This window comes from Mastigoproctus giganteus, chromosome 4 (genome assembly GCF_048544385.1).
Source record: "Mastigoproctus giganteus isolate SK-2022 chromosome 4, ASM4854438v1, whole genome shotgun sequence".
NCBI classification, from domain to species: Eukaryota; Metazoa; Arthropoda; class Arachnida; order Uropygi; family Thelyphonidae; genus Mastigoproctus; species Mastigoproctus giganteus.
The window spans coordinates 227,282,161-227,303,357 of record NC_143578.1 but is presented as its reverse complement, the minus strand read 5'-3'; the positions used below and the strand labels follow the sequence as shown (position 1 = coordinate 227,303,357).

Genomic DNA, 21,197 nt, shown 5'->3' with positions numbered 1-21,197 from the left:
AACTTCCTTGGATTTTGTGTTTCTTAACTAATAGCATAACCCCTCCTTCCTTCCTGTACACATTGTGCTCCCCAAATTCCAGTTCTGCATTCCTTATATCTGTGTGACACCACATCTCTGATATCCCAACAATATCTGCCTTTGAGGTTTTGACCAAAACCTCAAATTCATAAAATGATCACATTGCTTTTAACCTACTCCCCTAAAGTAGTGTATGGCACATACCACATGGTTTAACTAAAGCCTTCATTTAAGTGTTTATTTTTGTATTGCAGAAACACCTTCTGATTTTCATAAGTGACACTGATGAAGGGATACAAGGTACAATGTCAAAATTTTCAGATGTGAAGATTGGGAGACTGGTTAAAGATCAGCACCAAGCAGAGTTCCTTCAGGATGACGGCTCCAAGAGTGGGCAGGAGAGTGGGCTATGTTTTGATGCAGGGAAATTCAAAATCTTATATTTAAGGGATAGAAACCCCAAAATAGGTAGGAATGAATTAAAAACAGTGAGGAAGAAAGGAATTTGGGAAGTTATGATAAGGTCAGACATGAGATTCTGGGAAGTTATGATAAGGTCAGACATGAGATTCTGGGAAGTTATGATAAGGTCAGACATGAGATTCTCTGAGAAGTGGGTAAGTGGCAAGGAACACCCATGTTGTTCTATAAATGATTTATTGAGCATCTGCTCACAGGGAAGTTGTAACCTTACTGGTATACGGCAAATATAAGGCTTGCACTTGGAATACTGTGTCCAAGTACGGAGACCACACCTAAAAAATTGGGGTCAGTTGTGTATGGGGACACAACCACAATCGTTTAAGGCGTGAATCCATCTTTGCATTATTAGAGGAAGGGTAAGATGTAAATGAATAAAGTTTTGTTGGTTATAAGTGAAATATAATTTTATTTATCAAAGGTCGATGATAGGAGAAGTAAGATACATATGGCACAGTATTTACATCGATGTTTCTTACAAAGGTTAAAGCTATAAAAGTGTTGCCCAGAGTAGCGGGCGATGTAGAAATGTACTTCAAGTTGAACTCATGTTGAAATTTTGAATTTTTCTTTCCAATGATACACGTTTCTTACATTTCTGTTCATATTTCCTTTGCAATTTTTTCGACAATATGAAAATTTTCTTCAACTCAGCACACTTATTGGCTTATAACTTTACAAATTTTATTTCATTGGTTATTACTGCTAAATAATATTGTAGATCCTGTTATTCTCTACAAATCGACACTGATTTCAACATCCTATCTCTTCGCAATCCAAAGTTACACTGCCCAAATGCTGCAGGGCATCGCCATTTTCAGTGTTCATGCGCAAGTGCTACCCCCCCTCACCGCTAAACACACCCACACTACCCACCATTTTAGATATGGACATAAATAGTCTATCCAACAAAATTTAAATCATTAGATTATCATTTATAATTTACTAGATATAAGCACGACAAATCTTGCCATTTTTTCGGTTGCTAGAGTTTTTGTAGAGACTGCCCCCTACACCAGACCGAATTTAAAGATGTATTCACGTCAAAAAAAAGACACTAAGCTTTCTGAAAGGGTCCAAAGGCGGGCAACCTGCTTGGAGAGATCTGCAAAAGGGCACTGACATGAGGAAAGACTTTGAATATGTGGGTTACAGCACTTGGTAATTAGGCACCTCAGAGGGGACTTGATAGATGCCTATATGGTTCTATGAGGAGGATAGTAAAATGATGAAGAAATTTTCACTGTTACAAGTGACTCCAGAACTAGGGGCCATAAATTCATATTACAAGAAAGAGATCTAGACTGGATTATAACAGGAAGTTTTCTTTTAGCCAGTGAGTTATTACCTTTCTGGGAAGCTAAGGTCTGGCATAGTTATCTATGTGAGAAGCAAACAAGTTCTTTATTTTTTTATATTTTTTATAAATTTTTATTTAGATATTTATTATATTTTATTTTTACTTTATTTTATTCCTTTTTTTTTTTTTTTTTTTTTTGGCGAGTGCAGCAAAAGCCAGTTGTTTCTTTTTCTTTGTACTATAGAGCTAATATTAATACTAATACTTATACTGAGAATGAAGAATATAATTTTCTTTCTTCATTGACTGTTTTGTTTATATTTCATTATGAGAAAAGTCAGGAATTAGGCGACCTTGAAAAACATTTGAAGATGAAAAAAATGTCATTATTATGTATAAAACACCACTATCATCTTCTGCTGCTACTGAAAGACTTTTTTCCTTTGCCACCATGACCAATCTGCTTAAATCATATAAACTTACTGACGAAATTTTTGAGAAAAGGGAATTACGGAAGATGGACTAGACACAAAAAAACTGTTCATACTCTGGGAAAACCATTCAAGGTCAGAGGAATTCACAAGCTAGAGAATACAAAAACCTTTGATCACTCAGCTACAGTGAATGCCAAATGTTATTATATTTTAATTTGTGATTGGCATGCCCAATAAACAAATATTTTGAATAACGCCGAAAATAAAACTGTATTCAAAATTTATGAATAAAAATTTTATTTGTATGTTAAAAATAAGAAATTTATTTCAATAAGTGAATAATTTATTCTTTGTAACAGAATAAGTTTCATTTTGAAGAACAAAATTATTATTTTTTTATTCATGAATAAAATAAGTACAATAAAACCCCGCTATTCGCCGGGGTTACGTTCCTGAGAAATGCTGCGAATACCGAAAACGCGAATACTGAGTTATTGCTCCCATAGTAATAAAGGGGTTCCATTCCAAAGTATGAAATATATAAGAAAAACTAGTCTAAAATTTTGTCTATGTATGTATTATATGTACCTTCATAATATGACTATGTACATAGACAGTACATAGTGAAATGAAAATAAGAAACAATTTAATATTAAATGTAATATTTATTAGAAATTTCAAACAAATCTTTCAAACCAGCGCCTTTGCTAGCTAAAAAACTTATTCCGCCAGTGCTATCACCAGCTTCGCTAAAGTGTTGATAAAGGAGTTTTGCCTTTTTACGAATGATGAGTGAACTTAACGGAATTTTATTTTGAGTTCGGTCTTCTATCCACAGATTTAAAGCTTCTTACATTTTTTTAAAATTTAACATCACGAGTTACAGAGCAAATTTTTGAAGCAATTATCGTGTTTTCACGGACACTATGGCCGATTTTTTCTTCCGATTTTTTGATTGATCGTACCGTTGACCCATTGATTTTATAATGTTTTGCCACTGAGGAGACACTTTCACCATTAGAAATTTTATCTAATAACTCAATTTTATTCGCTAATGTTCTTTCTTCTTTGATATTTTCACATTTCCCTTGTTATTCTAGCCATATTTTTGTACTGGTTGGAAAGAACTTGTCCACAATAAAGTCACTTTCTTCCATTAACACACTCGAAAAAGTCTGTTTCACACTGCAAAACGGTACTTATGTAAGCATATAAATTTATAAATTGATAAATTTTTATTCAATTTATAAGCATATAAATTAAAAGCAAATGACGAAACCTTCCATGAAAAGCACATAACACATACTGAACAAGGATTAGCGAGAAACATCCACGCTCGCGATTTTGTCACCCCCCACCCACTGAGCGCTGTTTTGACCGGGAAAGATAATTTTAGCCACGCCCATGTTTTTTTATGGCAAAAAATTTCACAGCGCTTTAAAATTCACATTTTTTTAGGTTTCATTTTATATTAAATCGGCGACCGCAAATACAGATACAGCGAATAGCGGGGGTTTACTGTACTTGTTATTCTTCAGGAATAACAAGTACACCCTTCAGGAATGGGCAAAGAAAAATCAACTTAGAATATCCCCTGCAAAGACAAACTCCATTCTGCTCAAGGGGTGCCTCAACCTCAGGCAGCCTCCACAAATCAAGATTGACCAGAAAACAATTAAATTCTCAAAGCAGCTGAAGTACCTAGGCATGATTCTAGATCCAAATCTATCATTTCAGGACCACCTGAAATATTTGTGTACAAAAGTCAGACGATACACTGCATTGGTTGCCAGAGTCACTCGCAGAGACTGGGGCCTAGACAGACGGGTGCTACGTCTTTTCTATAAAACCATCTTCACCCCAATAGTCACGTATGCATCTGGCGCATGGTATCAAAAATCCACAACTGTTGTCAATAAACGAATCATTGACTCGATTCACCGATCAATCCTTCTGACCATTACTGGAGCTTGCAGCACAGTGAGCATGCATGCCCTGCAAGTCCTTGCTGGTGTCCTTCCACTGGACTTAGAGATCATTCGACGGGGCCTCACGCACCACCTGGACAAGGGTATCCCACAGACATGTTTGGGATTCACCACCGACATCATCAATAGCAAGACTATGGAAAAGAAAAAGCTGCATGCTCACCTGCTTCAGATGTGGCAGGATAGATGGGCCACCTCGCAAAAAGGCGAAATCACCAGAAAGTTTCTGCCCAACATTATACGGAATGTACGGTTAGAGACGAAGCTGAATACTTTAAAGGAACAAAAAAGGAAAGCAGGACAAGTCCCTGAATTAAGATCATATGCAGAGGCGGTCAGTGCGAGTTTAGAAACTAAGTTGAATACTTTAATGGAAAAAGGTAAAGCAGAACAAGTTCCTGAACCAAGATCATATGTTGAGGTGGCGAGTGCAGGTGAGATTAGATCCAAGAATAAATCAGTTATAGTGAAGGCTAATGCGGAGAGATATAACACCAGTGACCAAGTAAAGACCGAGTTAATGGCACGAGTTGCACCGGTTCTAACTAATGTCAAGGTGGTGTCAGTCCGTCCCATACGAAACAAGAGGGTCATGATTGAAACTGCATCTGAGCTGGACGTTAAGAAAATTGAAGAATGCACTGAAGTGCAGAAGTTCGGAATGGAGGTAGAAAGGCCCCTTCGCCGACTTCCCAGATTGGTTATTTTTGACGTTAGTTCGGATGTAGATCGTGAGTCCTTTAATAACGAACTATGGGAAAGGAATTTGGTGGATGGATTTGACAATAAGGATCAGGTGCTCTCTGAAATAAAAATACTAGCAAAGAATAAAGCAAGGAATTCCTCAGGATATAATGTAGTGGTGGAGGTTTCCCCACGTATACGAAGATACTTGTTGAAATGTTCTAGAGTATTTTTAAATTGGAGTTCGCACCGTGTCCGGGAATTGTGGACTCCAACACAATGTTACAAATGTATGGCGTATGGCCATGTGGCCCGGCACTGTGACGCAGGCGAGTTCTGCAGTCACTGTGCTGGGAGTGGACATACATTCAAGTCGTGTACGCAGAGAGCAGAAGCTCCAAAGTGTGTAAATTGTTGGCGGAGGAGGATGCCTTCTGAGCATGAAGCTAATAACCGAATATGTCCAGAATACTTAAAAGCGGTTGATACCCTAAAGAGACGTACAGAACAGGATTAGTGGTGTCATGCGAGGGGCTTCTCCTCTTCCAATAATTGGAAAAGACTTCTCCCAGCAGTGACTGGGGTCGTCAGTCACAGTGGCGTCAGTGTTGGGGTCTGCAGGAACCGGATAGGTGTGTGTTTGCAATGATTGTGAGTAAATTTAGTAAGATCAATTGTATTGAATGAATTTGTTTTATTATTTAGTCTGAGAGGTGTCAGACAATGTTTTGCTAGATAGGGCAACCTACCTCCTCGCGGTGGGGACGGTAACTCGTGAGGGGGGCGGAGACGCCGTCTCCCCCGCGAGGCTAAAGGTTGTGCTCTCTTAATTGTTGCCATAAGTCAAGTTAGACTTTGTAATTGTTGTTTTTGTTAAGGTTGATCGACCTAAGAATTGTAACAAATAAACAGTTATGAAATATTGGTAGATGGGCTTCGGCCCAGGTGACCAGTTAGGAATAGCTTGAAATATGGTATGTACTTGTTATTCTTCAGGAATAACAAGTACACCCTTCAGGAATGGGCAAAGAAAAATCAACTTAGAATATCCCCTGCAAAGACAAACTCCATTCTGCTCAAGGGGTGCCTCAACCTCAGGCAGCCTCCACAAATCAAGATTGACCAGAAAACAATAAAATTCTCAAAGCAGCTGAAGTACCTAGGCATGATTCTAGATCCAAATCTATCATTTCAGGACCACCTGAAATATTTGCGTACAAAAGTCAGACGATACACTGCATTGGTTGCCAGAGTCACTCGCAGAGACTGGGGCCTAGACAGACGGGTGCTACGTCTTTTCTATAAAACCATCTTCACCCCAATAGTCACGTATGCATCTGGCGCATGGTATCAAAAAGCCACAACTGTTGTCAATAAACGAATCATTGACTCGATTCACCGATCAATCCTTCTGACCATTACTGGAGCTTGCAGCACAGTGAGCACGCATGCCCTGCAAGTCCTTGCTGGTGTCCTTCCACTGGACTTAGAGATCATTCGACGGGGCCTCACGCACCACCTGGACAAGGGTATCCCACAGACATGTTTGGGATTCACCACCGACATCATCAATAGCAAGACTATGGAAAAGAAAAAGCTGCATGCTCACCTGCTTCAGATGTGGCAGGATAGATGGGCCACCTCGCAAAAAGGCGAAATCACCAGAAAGTTTCTGCCCAACATTGGCCGGGTTTTTCCGAACTTCCCACCCTGGTTTTCCCCGGGCCTACAAGTCACATACCTATTGACAGGACATGGAGCTCTGAATGCAAAGCTATCCCTACTCGGAATACAGGAAGATCCCACCTGCACCTGCGGGGGGGCTGGAGAGCTGGCAGCACCTCGTGCATGATTGCCAGCTGTATGACGACCTCCGCAGCGCATTCATCACCAAAATACAGTATCTACCATACGGCCAGGAGTACCACATCTTGGACACCAAGGAAGAATATCAGGCTTTCTCCAGCTATGCACTGGCCCTGTTCACAAGACGGAGAGCTCTTATCGCAGCAAATCGCAATCAACAACTGACACAATAAGGAAATGAACAAACCTCGAAGGAAATCATCCCGTGGAAGACGCCTAAATCCAATGGTCTCCGATAATCAAGGCACTAAACCCTGAAGTGGACCTAAAGTTGAATAAATGAGAAATGACTCTATAAACAACACTGACGCAAACACCACATGGATGGGAAATGTCACAAGAAAGACCCCACAAACGCCGACAAGCAAACCCGGACCTTTTTGACGGTAAAGACTGCAGAACGGACGGGAACCACCCCATGACCGATCATGCTTCGGTCCGATCGCTCCTGGAAACTGACTAGAACCACTAGCAGCTCCGCTGCCAAATGCTATATGGCGAGCTGAATGGGGTACCCTTACCCTATTCATCTTAAATTCCCTATCACCGGCAGGAGGGAGAGGAGACATGCTCTGTTTCCTCCCTCCCCTGCCAACCCATCTCTTCGCCTGGTGAGGCATGGGCCTGCCTCACTGACCACCTGGGGTCGCCTTCTCTATCGTCCTCATGCTTCTGCCTTTCTCCCCCAGTCTTCAGTCTCTTCCCCCACTCTAACTGTATACCTTATCCATGGCAGGAGGAGATAGCTCTTCTTCGTCTCCCCCACCCGCCATCCAAACTCCCCTCTGGTGTGGCATGGGCATGCCATACTGCCTAGCAGGGGTCATGTCCTCTATCGACCCCTTACTTCTACTTCTACCCCCCCCAGTCTTCAGCCTCCCCTTCCTCCCACTTTTATCTTTCATCTAACGTATAGCCCACACGTCTAAATTTAATAACAACAAAATTCTGCCCGACCTATTAGGCCTTTTAACACATCTTTCTAGCGTTCAACCCCAACCAGCAATTTGCTAACAGCAATCTCTTTAAGAATTAACGTCAAACGCCTATATATATATATATATATTTTTTTTTTTTTTTTTATTATTATTTTATTTATTTATTTTTTTTTTTTACTTTTATCATTATTATTTTTTATTTTTATTTTATTATTATTATTTTTTTACTTTTATCATTATTATTTTTTATTTTTATTTTATTATTATTATTTTTTTACTTTTATCATTATTATTTTTTATTTTTTTTATTTATTATTATTATTTTTTATTAATTTATTTATTTTTTAGGTCCTAGCCACTGAAATCCCAGGAAACTAGGTGGCAGGACCTGCCGGAGCAACTCGTCATGATGCTGGACACCCGGCTAGCCTCCACGTGGCAAGGTATGGGCAACGTCGGGCCCCACCAAGGGCCAGGCGGCCAATAAGCCGGACAAACAATGGGCACAACAGATCACACTGCACAGACATGACCCGCACACTTTCAAGTCTCTGGCTTGACAGTGTACTGTCCTCGATACAGCGAACATGCGCGGAGATGGGAGAAATCCCAGGCGCCGTCTGACACAAACATACCTTATACCTTATGTACTTGTTATTCTTATTTGTTATTTTAAATAAATTTTGTCCTACACTGATCACAGGTGAGTTACCAAGAGATTATTTCACTCTCAAACTATAACTTTTCTGTAAAGTGGGATGTGAAACAAAACAACAATCTACTCAGTTAGCATTAAGCAGCAAAACAAAGGGACTTGACAAGTCACATGTGGTTGCCATGATTCTTCAAATGTACAAGTATTAAAAGAGCACTGCTTTAGAGAGAGAGAGAGAGAGAGAGAGAGAGAAAAAGAATAACAAGTAAATAAATTCTTACCATTTCATTATTTTCAACTTCCATAGCATTATCATCAAGTTTTGCATTTTCATTAGATGGTTTAAATTCTTCCATCTAAAAATAAATTTTTATTAAAACATTTTAGAGTACACTTTTTTTTAAAACAGAGGAAAACAAATCATTTGTAGCATGGAACACAAGAAAGTAAAACTTTTTCATGGCACATAATGATTTCTTATCAGCAGTTAGTCTTGTGCCTCTCAAGGTACAAGATAATGTGGCTTTTGCTGTGATGCTTCTATTGCTTTTTTATGTATACATCAGCTAGCTGTGTGTGTGTGTGTGTGTGTGTGTGTGTGTGTGTGTGTGTGTGTGTGTGTGTGTGTGTGTGTGTGTGTGTGTGTGTGTGTTTTATAACTTACTTATTGCATATTGTATACACGTTTGATACCATATTTCAGGGGAGAAGTGAACCTGCTTAAAAGCATAAAAAGAAAATAATAAGATCAGTTATGGATGCAAATAATTCTTAAAGGACAGACTGGTGGATACTGTCTTAAAAACTATGCAACAATATGACCTGACAGAGGAATTTAAGAGTTAAAAGGACTGAGAAAACTAAATATTGATAAGTTATCATCTTTATTTTGTATTAAACATTAACAAGGACACAGAATTTCTCAAATATGACAGTTAAACGTGTATTCCTACTTTGAATTATTTTTCTGTACAAAGTAGTGTTGTTTCTTATAGATTTAAACAAAGAAATGGGAATTAAAAACAGAGGATACAAGAAATTTTTACTTTTTATTCAGAATAAAAAGTTTTTGAAATAAACTGCTCCCCCGATGGTATTCTCCACCTTGTCGTGGTGGTGGTGGTGGGGGGGGGCTTGCGTGTCCCGATGACCCGGAGAGCTAAGTTGGCGGTAGCTTAGCTACTGGTAGGGCCTCCCAAGCCAGACAGGTCAAAGGGTAGGGGCCAGACTAAGAGAGATACCCCGGCCCTCCAGGTTGGGGGTTGCTGCAACAGGCTAGCGCCTTGTTCAGTGTAAAAAATACACAAATTCTAAACGACCTACAAGTGAAAACGAAAATGGACTGCACTTTCGGTAACGACTTGGCAAACGGAAAAGGACTATGATTTTGGGATGCAGGAATATTCAAGGCCTTTCAACTAAAAGAAACTTTCTTTTGGATGAACTGCAAAAATTCAAGTTAGACATCGCCATGTTATCAGAGACAAAGAAAAAGGGATGTGGAGAGGAAATAATGGGAGAATACTACCATTTTTGGAGTGGAGTTGATAAGAGTGAAAGAGCAAGAGCAGGAGTTTCTATTGCTATTAAAAAGAAATTGAGACACAACATCAAACACTGGCAATTTATTAATGAAAGAATGATTTCATTGGAACTGAAAATATATGGGAGAGAAATATGTATTTTGGGAATATATGCACCGACTAATGACACCGCCGATACCTTGAAGGATGAATTTTGGGAGGATCTGAGAGAACTAATAGAAAAAATTCCTAAGAACAAAGAGATATTTCTAATGGGAGATTTCAATGCAAGAGTAGGAACTGAACAAAATAGCAAAGTTATTGGAAGATTTGGAGAGAAAGAGAGGAATGACAACGGAGATAGACTATGCAATCTTTGTGAACAGTTCGACTTGAGAATAAACAACACAATTTTCCAACACAAGGATATCCATAAATATACTTGGTCATAGGAGACAAGACAAATTAGATCAGTTATAGATTATATTATTTCAAAACATTCAGAGACATATGTATTGAAAGATGTCAGAGTTTATAGAGGAGCTGAATGTGGATCTGACCATTTTCTTGTTAAAACAATACTGAGGTGGAACTGGATTAAGAAAATATGTGTGGACAACCAACAATGCAGGGAAGGAGAAATGCTACAAGTGGATCAATTTAACATTGACCTACTCCAGGACAACAGCATTAGAAACAACTTCACCCAAAGACTGGATGCTGCAATTAATATAGAGATAAAAGGTAATACTGAAGAAATCTACGAATATTTAAAAAATACTGCTAAAAAAATAGCTCATGAAATCCTAGGCAAAAAGAAGAGCCAAGGACCAAAAAAGATCTGGATTACAGAGAAAGTAAAAGCTGCAGTAGAGGAAAAGCTGCTAAAGATCCTTGGAAAATGGATCAGGAACCATTTAGAAGCCCGAATCGAGGTATCAGAAGAACAAAGTGGTTTTTCAGCTGAGAGGTCATGTATAGATCATATCTCAACAGTACGACAGATCCTTGAAAAATGCCAATCAAAAGGAAAAAAAATCTTTATGATTTTCATTGACCTTGAAAAGGCATATGACAGTGTTCCAAGAAAACTCTTATGGGAAGCACTGAAAGAGGCAAAGGAAAGATGCTTAGTAGGACGTACATAGCCTGTGAAGAGAGGTTGTCCCTTTTAAGGCTGAAAAAGATCAGCTTAACATTACTGCTGGGTGGTAATGCATCAGGCGCTTTTAAGTTAAAGCTGATGTTGGTGTACCATTCAGAGAATCCGCGTGTTATGAAGGGCATTGAGAAGACTCTACTTCCTGTTTTCTGGAGCTCTAATAAGTTGTGCGTGACCCAGACCCTTTTTAGCAAATGGTACACTTCATACTCTTGTCCAGGGGTGGCCCAATTTGTCCAGCAAACTTGCCCAAAAACATTTTAGTCCTCAACAATGCTCCAGGATATCCAGCCAAACTTGAAGATATCACTAATGATGTTCTGAATGTGAAGGTTGTTTATTTGCCAGCCAACACCACCTCACTGTTGTAGCCAATGGATCAGGGTGTTATTGAGTTCAAAGCATACTATTTCCATACGACCTTCAAAGGGATTGTCGAGGCAGTGCAGGCATCTAACTCAGTGACTGTGAGGGACTACTGGAGGTCCTACAACATACTTAAGGCCATAAGTAACGTTTCTGCAGCCGGAAAAAGCTGTCACAATCATGCAAGAATGGTGTTGGAGGAAACTGTGACTGGATGCAGTGTCTTAAGATGTCGCTCAGATGGCTGAGGATGTTGGCCCTGACAGGGCTGACATTGATGATGTCAGTGAGTTGTTGCAAAGCCATGGTGAACTTCTTTTAAAGGACTTAGAGAAGCTGGCTGCACAACTGGGATTCTGAGGAGGAAAAGCAGAAGATTGCGTCAATTAGGACCCTCACCACAAAGACACTTCAATTAGCTTTGGCACAAATAAAAACAGGCTCTGAAACTATGTGATAATGGCCCAGACTGGAAACACAGCTCTTCCATCCAAAGAGCTGTTACTAACATATTGAAGCCCTACTACAATATGTTAGAGGAGAGAAAGACTCACCAGACATCATTGCTGCAGTTCTTTTCTGGGGCCAAAGAACTTGCAGACCCAGTCTACCCTCCATCAGGTACATCCCATTAACACCACCCCATTATGCCACTATCAAAGAACATCAACAAGGGGGAGGGGTTATTACATATTCCAAAGATTGCTATACAGGAACGAAGCACTAAATTAAATTTTTATTTTATTACTTATATTTTATCTATAAATATTACTTATATCTCATAATTATAAAATAACCAGAAATATTTAATATAAAAATATATATTACCCTCATGGTTCAATTTTCATAGTGAAGGAATCTATCTCATTTAAATACATTATAATTCTTCCTCTATTTATGGTGCTTCAGTTAACAACCCTGAGGTGGAGGAACATAAAATTAGGTGAGAACTCAGCGTTCTGATGGGCATCTATGAGAGTTTAAGGTGTAGGTAGATGCCCCCGAAGAAATTAATTTGAGGGGGCCCATCAAGCTCTCAGCTGCCAAACTCAACACCAGAGCTAACTCCTGTGCATCAGGCAACACAGCGGCAATCACCAAGGCACAATACATTGGTCCCACAGGAAGTAGTTATTGTTGGTGACTTAATGTCAGGGAGACGAGGAATATATTATGCAAAAAGGACAGGTGGAACAGGACCAGGGTATGTCTGCAGAAGAGAAAATTGATGACGTAATAGTAATAGAGGCACGTGATACAAGAAAGCAATCATATGAGCTTATGTAATAATGGAGTCACTGTTTAAAGCACTACAGGATCATCTAGACAAGACTGCAGTAATAGTTCAGACACAGCATGGGTTTGTTAAGGGGAAGTCCTGTCTGGCCAATTTGATTGGATACTACGATCAAAAAGGAACTGCATGCAAAAAATTATTTTGATATAATATACTTGGATTTCGGGAAAGCTTTTGATACTGTTGCACATGAAAGACTGCTGTAAAAACTGGAGCTGTATGACATTAAGTGCAAGTTGCTGCAATGGATAAAGGGATGGTTGAGTGGGAGATAGCAGAGAGTGGTAATAAATGGACATTGCCTTACACGGCTAATGTTATTAGTGAAGTTTCCTGAGAAGTGGTAACTGAAGTTTAACATTGACATAAGCAAAGTACTGTATATGGGTAGCAGTAACCCAACAGAAACGTACCAACTGTGGTACTAGATTCAGGGAGGTGGAGAATGAAAAAGATCTGTGGGGTAACCGTGCAGTCAGATATGAAGTTCTCTGAGCAGTGCAGACGGGCTGCCAGAGCAGGTCATGGAGTTTTGTCAATGATATATAGGAATTTTTCTAGCAGAGATAAGGCAGTAATTATCCCTTTGTATAAGGCAATGGTCAGGCCACACCTTGAGTACTGTATACAGGTCTGGAGGCCTCATTTTAGGAAGGATGTAGAGTTGCTAGAACGACTACAGAGAAGGGCAACAAGATTGGTGAGAGGAACAAAGGGGTGCACTTACACAGAAAGGCTTAAGTTCTGCAAATTGCAGCATCTGGAGACTAGGCTGTTGTTATTGTTATTTTGGTTTTTTAGGAGCATTAGCAACTAAGGCCATATTGCTCCGGGGATATGTGGTGGCCATTCCCTGACCTTTCCACATCCTCCATATTTGGTGGCTCACGGGCTCGAACCCCGGTCTAATCAAGAAGCGTGTGCTACGCACTGCTGCTCCTGCCCACCTGGCCGGAGACTAGGCACCTGCAAGGTGATCTGATTGAGGTGTATAAGGCTGTGAATGGTTTGAGCAGGCTCAATGCTGATGGGATACTTCCGCTTGCTCAGATTAAGGACCTGAGAGGATATAGATTCAAACCGAGGAAAGACAGTTTTAGAATAGATGTGCGGAAGGCACAAAATGGCTTTAGCAGCCCTTGTGCCATTAAACAACATACCATCACCAGATGGGCGAAAGTTTGCCTTTAGCCAGTGGGTAGTTGATTGCTGGAACAGACTTCCATCTGTTGGTTTGGAAGTTGATAGCTTAAAGAAATTTATGGCCGAACTAGACAAACATTTGGAGTGACCAGATGGGTGAAATGGGAAGGTTCCCCCCCCCCTTTGGTTGATGCTGTTGGTTGGTTGGTTTTGATTTTATTGGCGCATTTTATTAATGCGCCAAGACCATATATAAAAAAAATTTTAAACTTTCAGTGACCTAATTGGTTAGGTCACTATGTTAAAAGGTATAACAAATGTATAAAAGGTATAAAAGAAAAATGTAAATTTTATATATGAGCAAAAATGTTTATTGATTTTAAAAAGCTAAAAACGGCAGACACATGGTCATTGTCGGATAAAATCTGACTGAGTGTATACGGCTCAGCCAGATGATTAAAAGCGGTAAAACGGATATTGTTAAAATCTGGACAATCAATTAAAATGTGTCTAATAGTTAAATTTGAGCCACAGGACTCACACATAGGAGGGTCATCAGCCCTCAGCAAAAACGAATGTGTGAAATGACTATGTCCTATGCGGGTCCGGGCAAGAACAACTTCCTCCTTACGATTCCTGCGCAGACTAGACTGCCACGGTTCAATTACAGGCTTTATACGATATAATTTATTCCCAGTCTGTCTATTCCACAAATCCTGCCATTGGGCATGTATCTTGTGCTGTATTATTTGCCTGTAGTCTGTATAGGGGACTGACAGGCAGCGATTATTATTTGGGGTTGATGCTGTATATGCTTTCTTGCATCATATGCCTCAACTAATGCTAATAACCCAAGGTGGAAATCATGGCCTACCGGTATATGTAAACTAGAAGAAACGAAACTCACTTTAGGATATTGGCATATTTGATCACATGTTATAAACACTATAAATGATTAATTTAGAAATTTGGTATAAAAACCAATGAACGCATGCCATTATGTATTCTGTTTAAGCTATTAATAAAGAAGAAATATTAAAAAACAAAACATATCCGAAATTATATTATATTACATAATGATATCCATCCCTTAAAAATTGAGGACCCTTAAAACTTTCCCATCAATACAGATTAAAATGTGTGATGCAGAAGTACACAACTAAGAACTTAAAATATTAATCCTCTGAATTCCCATAACCAAAGAATCTATCCTAATGAGATGGTAAGAAAGCTGATGTAAGCTGATGAGAAATGCAATGACAGTTTTCCAGAATACTATTTTCAAAGGGCAAGCAATAACATTCCAAAGTTTTATTTATCTCCATGAACAGTTCCACTGCATTATTTCATAGGGAAGTGGGGTGGGGGATTAGAAGAAGGCAAAAAAGAATGGAGAAAGGAAAATAGAAGGGTCCTCCTTCCCTACTCCTAGTTCCAGGCACATGACTGCACATCCTCTATCTGAGGTTTTTTCAGGACCTTGGCTGGATTCCAACATGATCCTTCAATGAAGCAACAGAGTCAAGTGCAGAGTATAACCCTCCATCTCACTCAAGAAACATTTGTACCTGCCAGAAATCAAAACTGAAATTCCTGTTGATTATTTTTTTCAATGCAAAAAAGGATTGTGCAAGAAGAGTTTGCTCCTGCAGGTGTAATCAAGTCTTTTCAAGAGTGTCTTACAGAAATAAAAGTAAATATTCATCACTACTGCCCTGAAATGCTGGAATCCAGAGACTAGTTCTTGCATGACAATATGCACGCATGTATACAACTGTTCACCCAAAAGTTTTTTGCCAAAAGACAACTTGACATACCTCATTTGCTGTATATGCAAAATTTGTTACCAGACTTTTTTCAGTTCCTGTGGAATGTCCTAACAGTGACAGATTTAAAAAATCATGACCATTAGGATTCAAAAGAGTTATGGATGAACAATATTCCTGAAAACAACTTCCAATTCCATCCAATTCCAGTGATGGAATTTGTTGAAGCAAATTCCATCACTGGAATTTTCTTCAACAAATTCCAGTGATGTTGGAAACATTTTGTTACTGAAAAGGCAGACCTCTTCAGAGAAAAGTGCTATCAGTTTGTAAGTTACATTCCACGGTTATTTATAAGACCGATCTTGGACCTTTTTGGATAAGGTTGTATCTTGTGCTATGGCACAAAGAAAGATAATTAACAAAAATATGTTAGATATAGCTAAAAGTTAGTTTGCTTAAGAGTAAAAATTAATTACACAATATAATCAAAATTAAAGCTTCTTTTTGAGCAAGTAGCTATGGCATCTATGTTATAAAATAAATTCATTATACTTATATGTAATGAGGTGATATGTCTATTCAATGATAGCAAATGCTTAAGACACAGATACTTACCAAACAAATTTGGATTCACCTATTTAACAAAATAAATTGACCTTGAGCTATAATACATAATTTAATCAGGTTAGTATATATATATAAAAAAACAAAAACAAAAAAAAGCACGATTTACCATCAGCTTTATCATTTCATTTGTATCGCTTCCTATATCAGAGAGTGTATATGGCAATGTTGGGGAAGGCTTCATACCCTATAAAGAAAAAAAATTACATTTTTTTAAAGAAAAGAAATAAGTCTTTTGCTATGATGAATTTGTGTAAGTGAGAGAGAGAGAGAGAGAGAGAGAGAGAGAGAGAGAGAGAGAGAGAGAGAGAGAGAACCCTATCAACAAGCAACTGTAATTACACAGTAAACAACAATAATTATAATATGGAGGGTTGATTCAGCCTTTTGATAACGATTTTGACATTAATCCTGCTTGCGATGTATGGCAGCAATGTAAATTTTTTTTTCCCACAGGCACAGACCTAAACCTTATGAACAGGTGTATTGGTTGTAGAAGTTGTTTTAATGTCGATGTACCTTTGAAATTGGACCCATGGTTGGAAGGTTACATAACCGCAAAGGAAAATTACGCGAAGCTGCTGCAAGTGGGTGGAAAACACCGAAGAAACTGCAACCTGCTCCAAGTTGAATGACGGAGGTAGTATGAAAAGTGCAATCGCTCGTTGTCGGTGAAAATCCAAAAACCCAAAGAACTATAGTGTCGTGTGTGGGAACATCCCAGTCAACCGTTTGTTGCATAATCAACGAAAATTTGCAACTGGAGAAGAAGCACAAGGCCCTCGTACACCACCTAGGAGCAACGTGCCCACCAAATACGGAGAATGCGGAAAGGTCAGTGAATGACCACCGCATATCCGTGGAGCAATATGGCCTTAGTTACTAATACTCATAAAAAACCAAATAACAAACAAACAAACAAACCTAGGAGCAATGCACATTGCAGAGCAGCGAGTCAATGCTTAAAAACTCTAAGAAAAATATCTGGCAGCTGAAAGGTGGAAATTCGTAGCAAAGGACGAAGCATGGGTGTACCTCTCCTATTGCAACAAAATTCGGGCAATTTATTACCGTCCACAGAGTGACAAGGCCTTTCCAACATGGGCGCATCAGTGCAAGGAAAGTTTTGGCCGAGGTTTTATGGTTGCAGCCGGTTTTTGTTATAACGGCAAATTTTGAGTTGCATAGAGTCGCTAAAAAGTGAAAGTCAACTCAGTGTATTACTAGACTGAAGTTCTACAGCCGTTGTTTGAACTTGAAATAAAAATACATTGTACGGTTCTGACGCTGAAAAGGTCTGGGTGCACCAGGATAAAGTGTCCAGCCACAATCACGTTCCACCTGTGCTTTTTTGCGGAGAATGGAAGCAATGACAGGTATTCGTTCGATCCCATTCGAAGATATGCATTATCATGGAAAAGAAGAACCTCGTTGAGGTTTTTGTCCAGCAGAACTCTATGGATGCAGGCTTTCAACTTTTTCAACATTTCCACATATCAATCTGAATTGATTGTGATGTAAAGCTCCAAGAAGTCTGCAATCAAAACTCCATCTTTGTCCCGAAACACTGTTGCTATGACTGACTTTACTGATAGAAAGCTGTCTTTTGAAATTCTTCTTGCGAGTTGAATTTTGATGGTGCCAGTCCATTGACTGTCTCTTTGTTTCAGGGTAATAATGGTGGCCTCAGGTTTTGCCACCTGTGACTATGCATTAAAGAAAAACCTCTCCTTCACTCTCTTGTAGTGCTGGAGAAGTTCCATACAGATGACTTTCTGGGCTTCTTTGTACTCGTGTGTCAGCATTTTTGGGACCCACTGGGTGCAAACCTTGTAGCCTAGTTCCTTTATGATGGTTATCACAGCAGGTTTCCCTATACCTACTGCATCGCAAAATTCGGGTTTTGTGATTCAGTGGTCTTCTTTGACCAGCGTGTTGATCTGGCTCTTGTTGTCTGTTATCAATGACGTTAGTGGCTGGCCACTTCAGGGCTTGTCAACAATGTCACTTTCCCCACTCTTAAAGTGTCTTACACAATGTCTAACTGTACTCGCTTCTACAGTATTGTCACCATAAACATTTTTGAGATGCATATGGATTTTGATAGGCATCACTTCTTCCTTGGTAAGAAGTTCAATCACTATTCTTTGCTTGATGCATATATCTGTAACATCCACCATTTTGAACTATCCGTGTGCTGCACTCATGAGACTGATCACAGCATTACTCAGTATGGTGAAACTAGAGACCACTCAGTGACACGCAAAATGATCTAAGGCGCCACATTTTAAAGCAAAAAATTAGGAGGCATTATTTTTGTACCAGTCCTTGTACAATTTATTTTGAAAATTAAGAGACAATATGATAGTATCCAAACCAACTTTACCTTGTGGATCACTGTATCTGGCCATTAAAATAGTGGTAGAACAGTAAATGATAAGGGGGGGTGGTAATGACTTAAAAAAAATTAATAACCCAAAGCAAACAGAAATTTATTCTTTACTTTCAGGAAGATCAATGCCTGAAACTATAATGAAGATCGTGAATGGTATTCATTACTTAGAAAGCAGTTTTACAGAAATAAATATATGGGATGATATGAAAACTAATATAACATAAATTACTTCTACAACAGTATATCAAATTCACCTTTTCAGCTCGTGGTGTCTTTTTGTATTCTTCAACATATGGCATAAATGCAGTTGCATTGGGAACTGTTGGAGGAAGATCAATATCCTATGTGAAAATTAAAGATAAATGTGTTTATTAAACAGCCAGTCTTTCACCTGAAAGAAAAATATATTAGTTAAAGCACAGAGAACATAAATAGTAAAATAATACACAAATATATCTTTAAAAGTTGAGCTTTCATTCACTAAGTGAACTGTTATGATAATTAATTACATAAGTATAAAAACATGCTATAGATTATGTCATATTATGTTAAGTAATTATTAAGATGCAGACAACATTATAGTTCATGCAATATTAGGCTGACATTCAGGCTGCATGCTTGAATATTATTATTTACTGTTTGATAAACTTGAACAGAAAATAACAGTAAGAATAGAAAATTATTTTATGAAATAAAAAAGTGACTTTAAGGAATAAAGGTGAACTGCCGGGCAAACTTACAAAATTTAGTAAATTTTCATAAGAAAATTTACAAAAAGCAAAATTCAATAATTGGGGAAAGAACTGTATAACTAAAGACACGAATTACTAATAGAAGTGAAATAAAAGTTATTCTTCATATGAAATTTATTTCATATTATCATCACAGATATTAACGTTAAGATTAAACTAATAGGACTACATTTATACTTGGGCTTTCCAGAGCATGTAAACACAGATCAGATAATTCTTATAAACATGCAAAATAAGTTCACTTTTTTTTTTTTTTTCTCTTAAGGTTCCAGAATGTCAGGTTATAGAATGAGAGGAGAGCAAAGATGCATAAGCACAAGGACCTGATGGCAGTTGAACCGAAGAGAATAACCCTAATAATTGCTCAGAATATATATAAAAAATTTATATAATTTCTTAGAATATAAATGATGAAAAATAATGAACAAAGTATGATTTATTCTAATTTGATGAACAAAATATTGAGAGATAATAATGAAAGGAAGTAGCCAGTAAGAGTAACTTACTAGCATACTGTTAGTCAGTGGCATAGTTTCCTTTACTACATTGGCATTCTCTTCTGGCTCTAATGCATCAAGTTGGGGTGGTGTAGAAACTGCCTCATTTAACTGAAAAAATAAGATTTAAAACTGATTTTATTGCATTTGAAATACAAGTAATAACTTAATAATTTAGATTAAAGCCTCAAACAAAAGTAACCAGTGTTCAGAATGGTAATACAACCATTCCGAAACTGTATAAAATTTAAAACATCCAAGGCATCTGCCAAACAATTCACAACACATAGAGAGAATACTGTATGAATGATATCATTTGTATATGCTTTATTTGATTATTGATGAATAAATAATAACAGATAAATTTCAATTTATTCTTAAAATGGCCGAGGCCAGAAGAGTCTACATATTCATTGTGAATGCATATGTAGTGAGCTAAAAATAAAGGAGGGGGGAAATAAGTTCCATTTCACCTACTTCGGGCAAAAAATGTCTGAAGTAGGTGAATCAGAAATATGGTCCAATCAAAAGCTATGAACTCAAATTTAGTAAATTGAACATGATTTTGCATTGGAAATTCTCTTTTCCATCTTTGGGAAACAATCAATAAACCATTTAGTTTGCAAATTTCTATGTAATGCCTTTCACAGAACATATATATATAGTAGATCTAATCTTTATCATTAGCATTAGTAAAGGCGCATGATGCAAGAAAGCAAGCTTATATAGCATCAACCAAAAAAAAACCACTTCTAATTTCACCCATCCACTTGCTCCAAATGTTTATCTAGTCCTGCCTTGAATCTATTTAAGCTATCAACTTCTACAACAACAGATGGAAGTTTGTTCCAGCAATCAACCACACGCTGGCTAAAAGCAAACTTCTGCACATCTATCCTACAACTGTCTTTCCTCAATTTGAATTTATGCCCTCTCAGGCAATTATTCTGAGCATCAGTATTGAGCATGCTCAAATCATTCAAGGCTTCGTACACCTCAATCAGATCACCTCGCAGGTTCCTAGTCTCCAGACACTGTAATTTGCAAAATTTAAGCCTTTCTTCGTAAGAGCAACCCTTTGTTCCATTCACTAATCTTGTTGCCCTTCTCTGTACTTGTTCCAACAGCTCTACATCCTTCTTAAAATGAGGCCTCCAGACCTGTATACAGTACTCAAGGTGTGGCCTGACCATTGCCTTATACAAGGGGATAATCACCTCCTTATCCCTGCTAGAAAAAATTCCTGCATATCATTGATAAGACACCATGACCTACTCTTGCAGACTGTCTGCACTGCTCAGAA

General features: G+C 38.3%; 1 protein-coding gene across 1 annotated transcript in view; it reads right to left on the bottom strand.

Moving 5' to 3' along the window:
• Window positions 1–21,197, bottom strand: part of LOC150087455 (uncharacterized) — a 136,497-nt gene that overhangs the window by 81,184 nt on the left and 34,116 nt on the right. The window contains exons 7-10 of the mRNA XM_090372493.1: window positions 19,904–20,005; window positions 18,900–18,986; window positions 16,360–16,437; window positions 8,648–8,722 (exon numbers count right to left, since the gene is read on the bottom strand). Of these exons, the coding sequence (XP_090228619.1) occupies window positions 8,648–8,722; window positions 16,360–16,437; window positions 18,900–18,986; window positions 19,904–20,005 (342 nt within the window). The remainder of the gene's footprint in view (window positions 1–8,647; window positions 8,723–16,359; window positions 16,438–18,899; window positions 18,987–19,903; window positions 20,006–21,197) is intronic.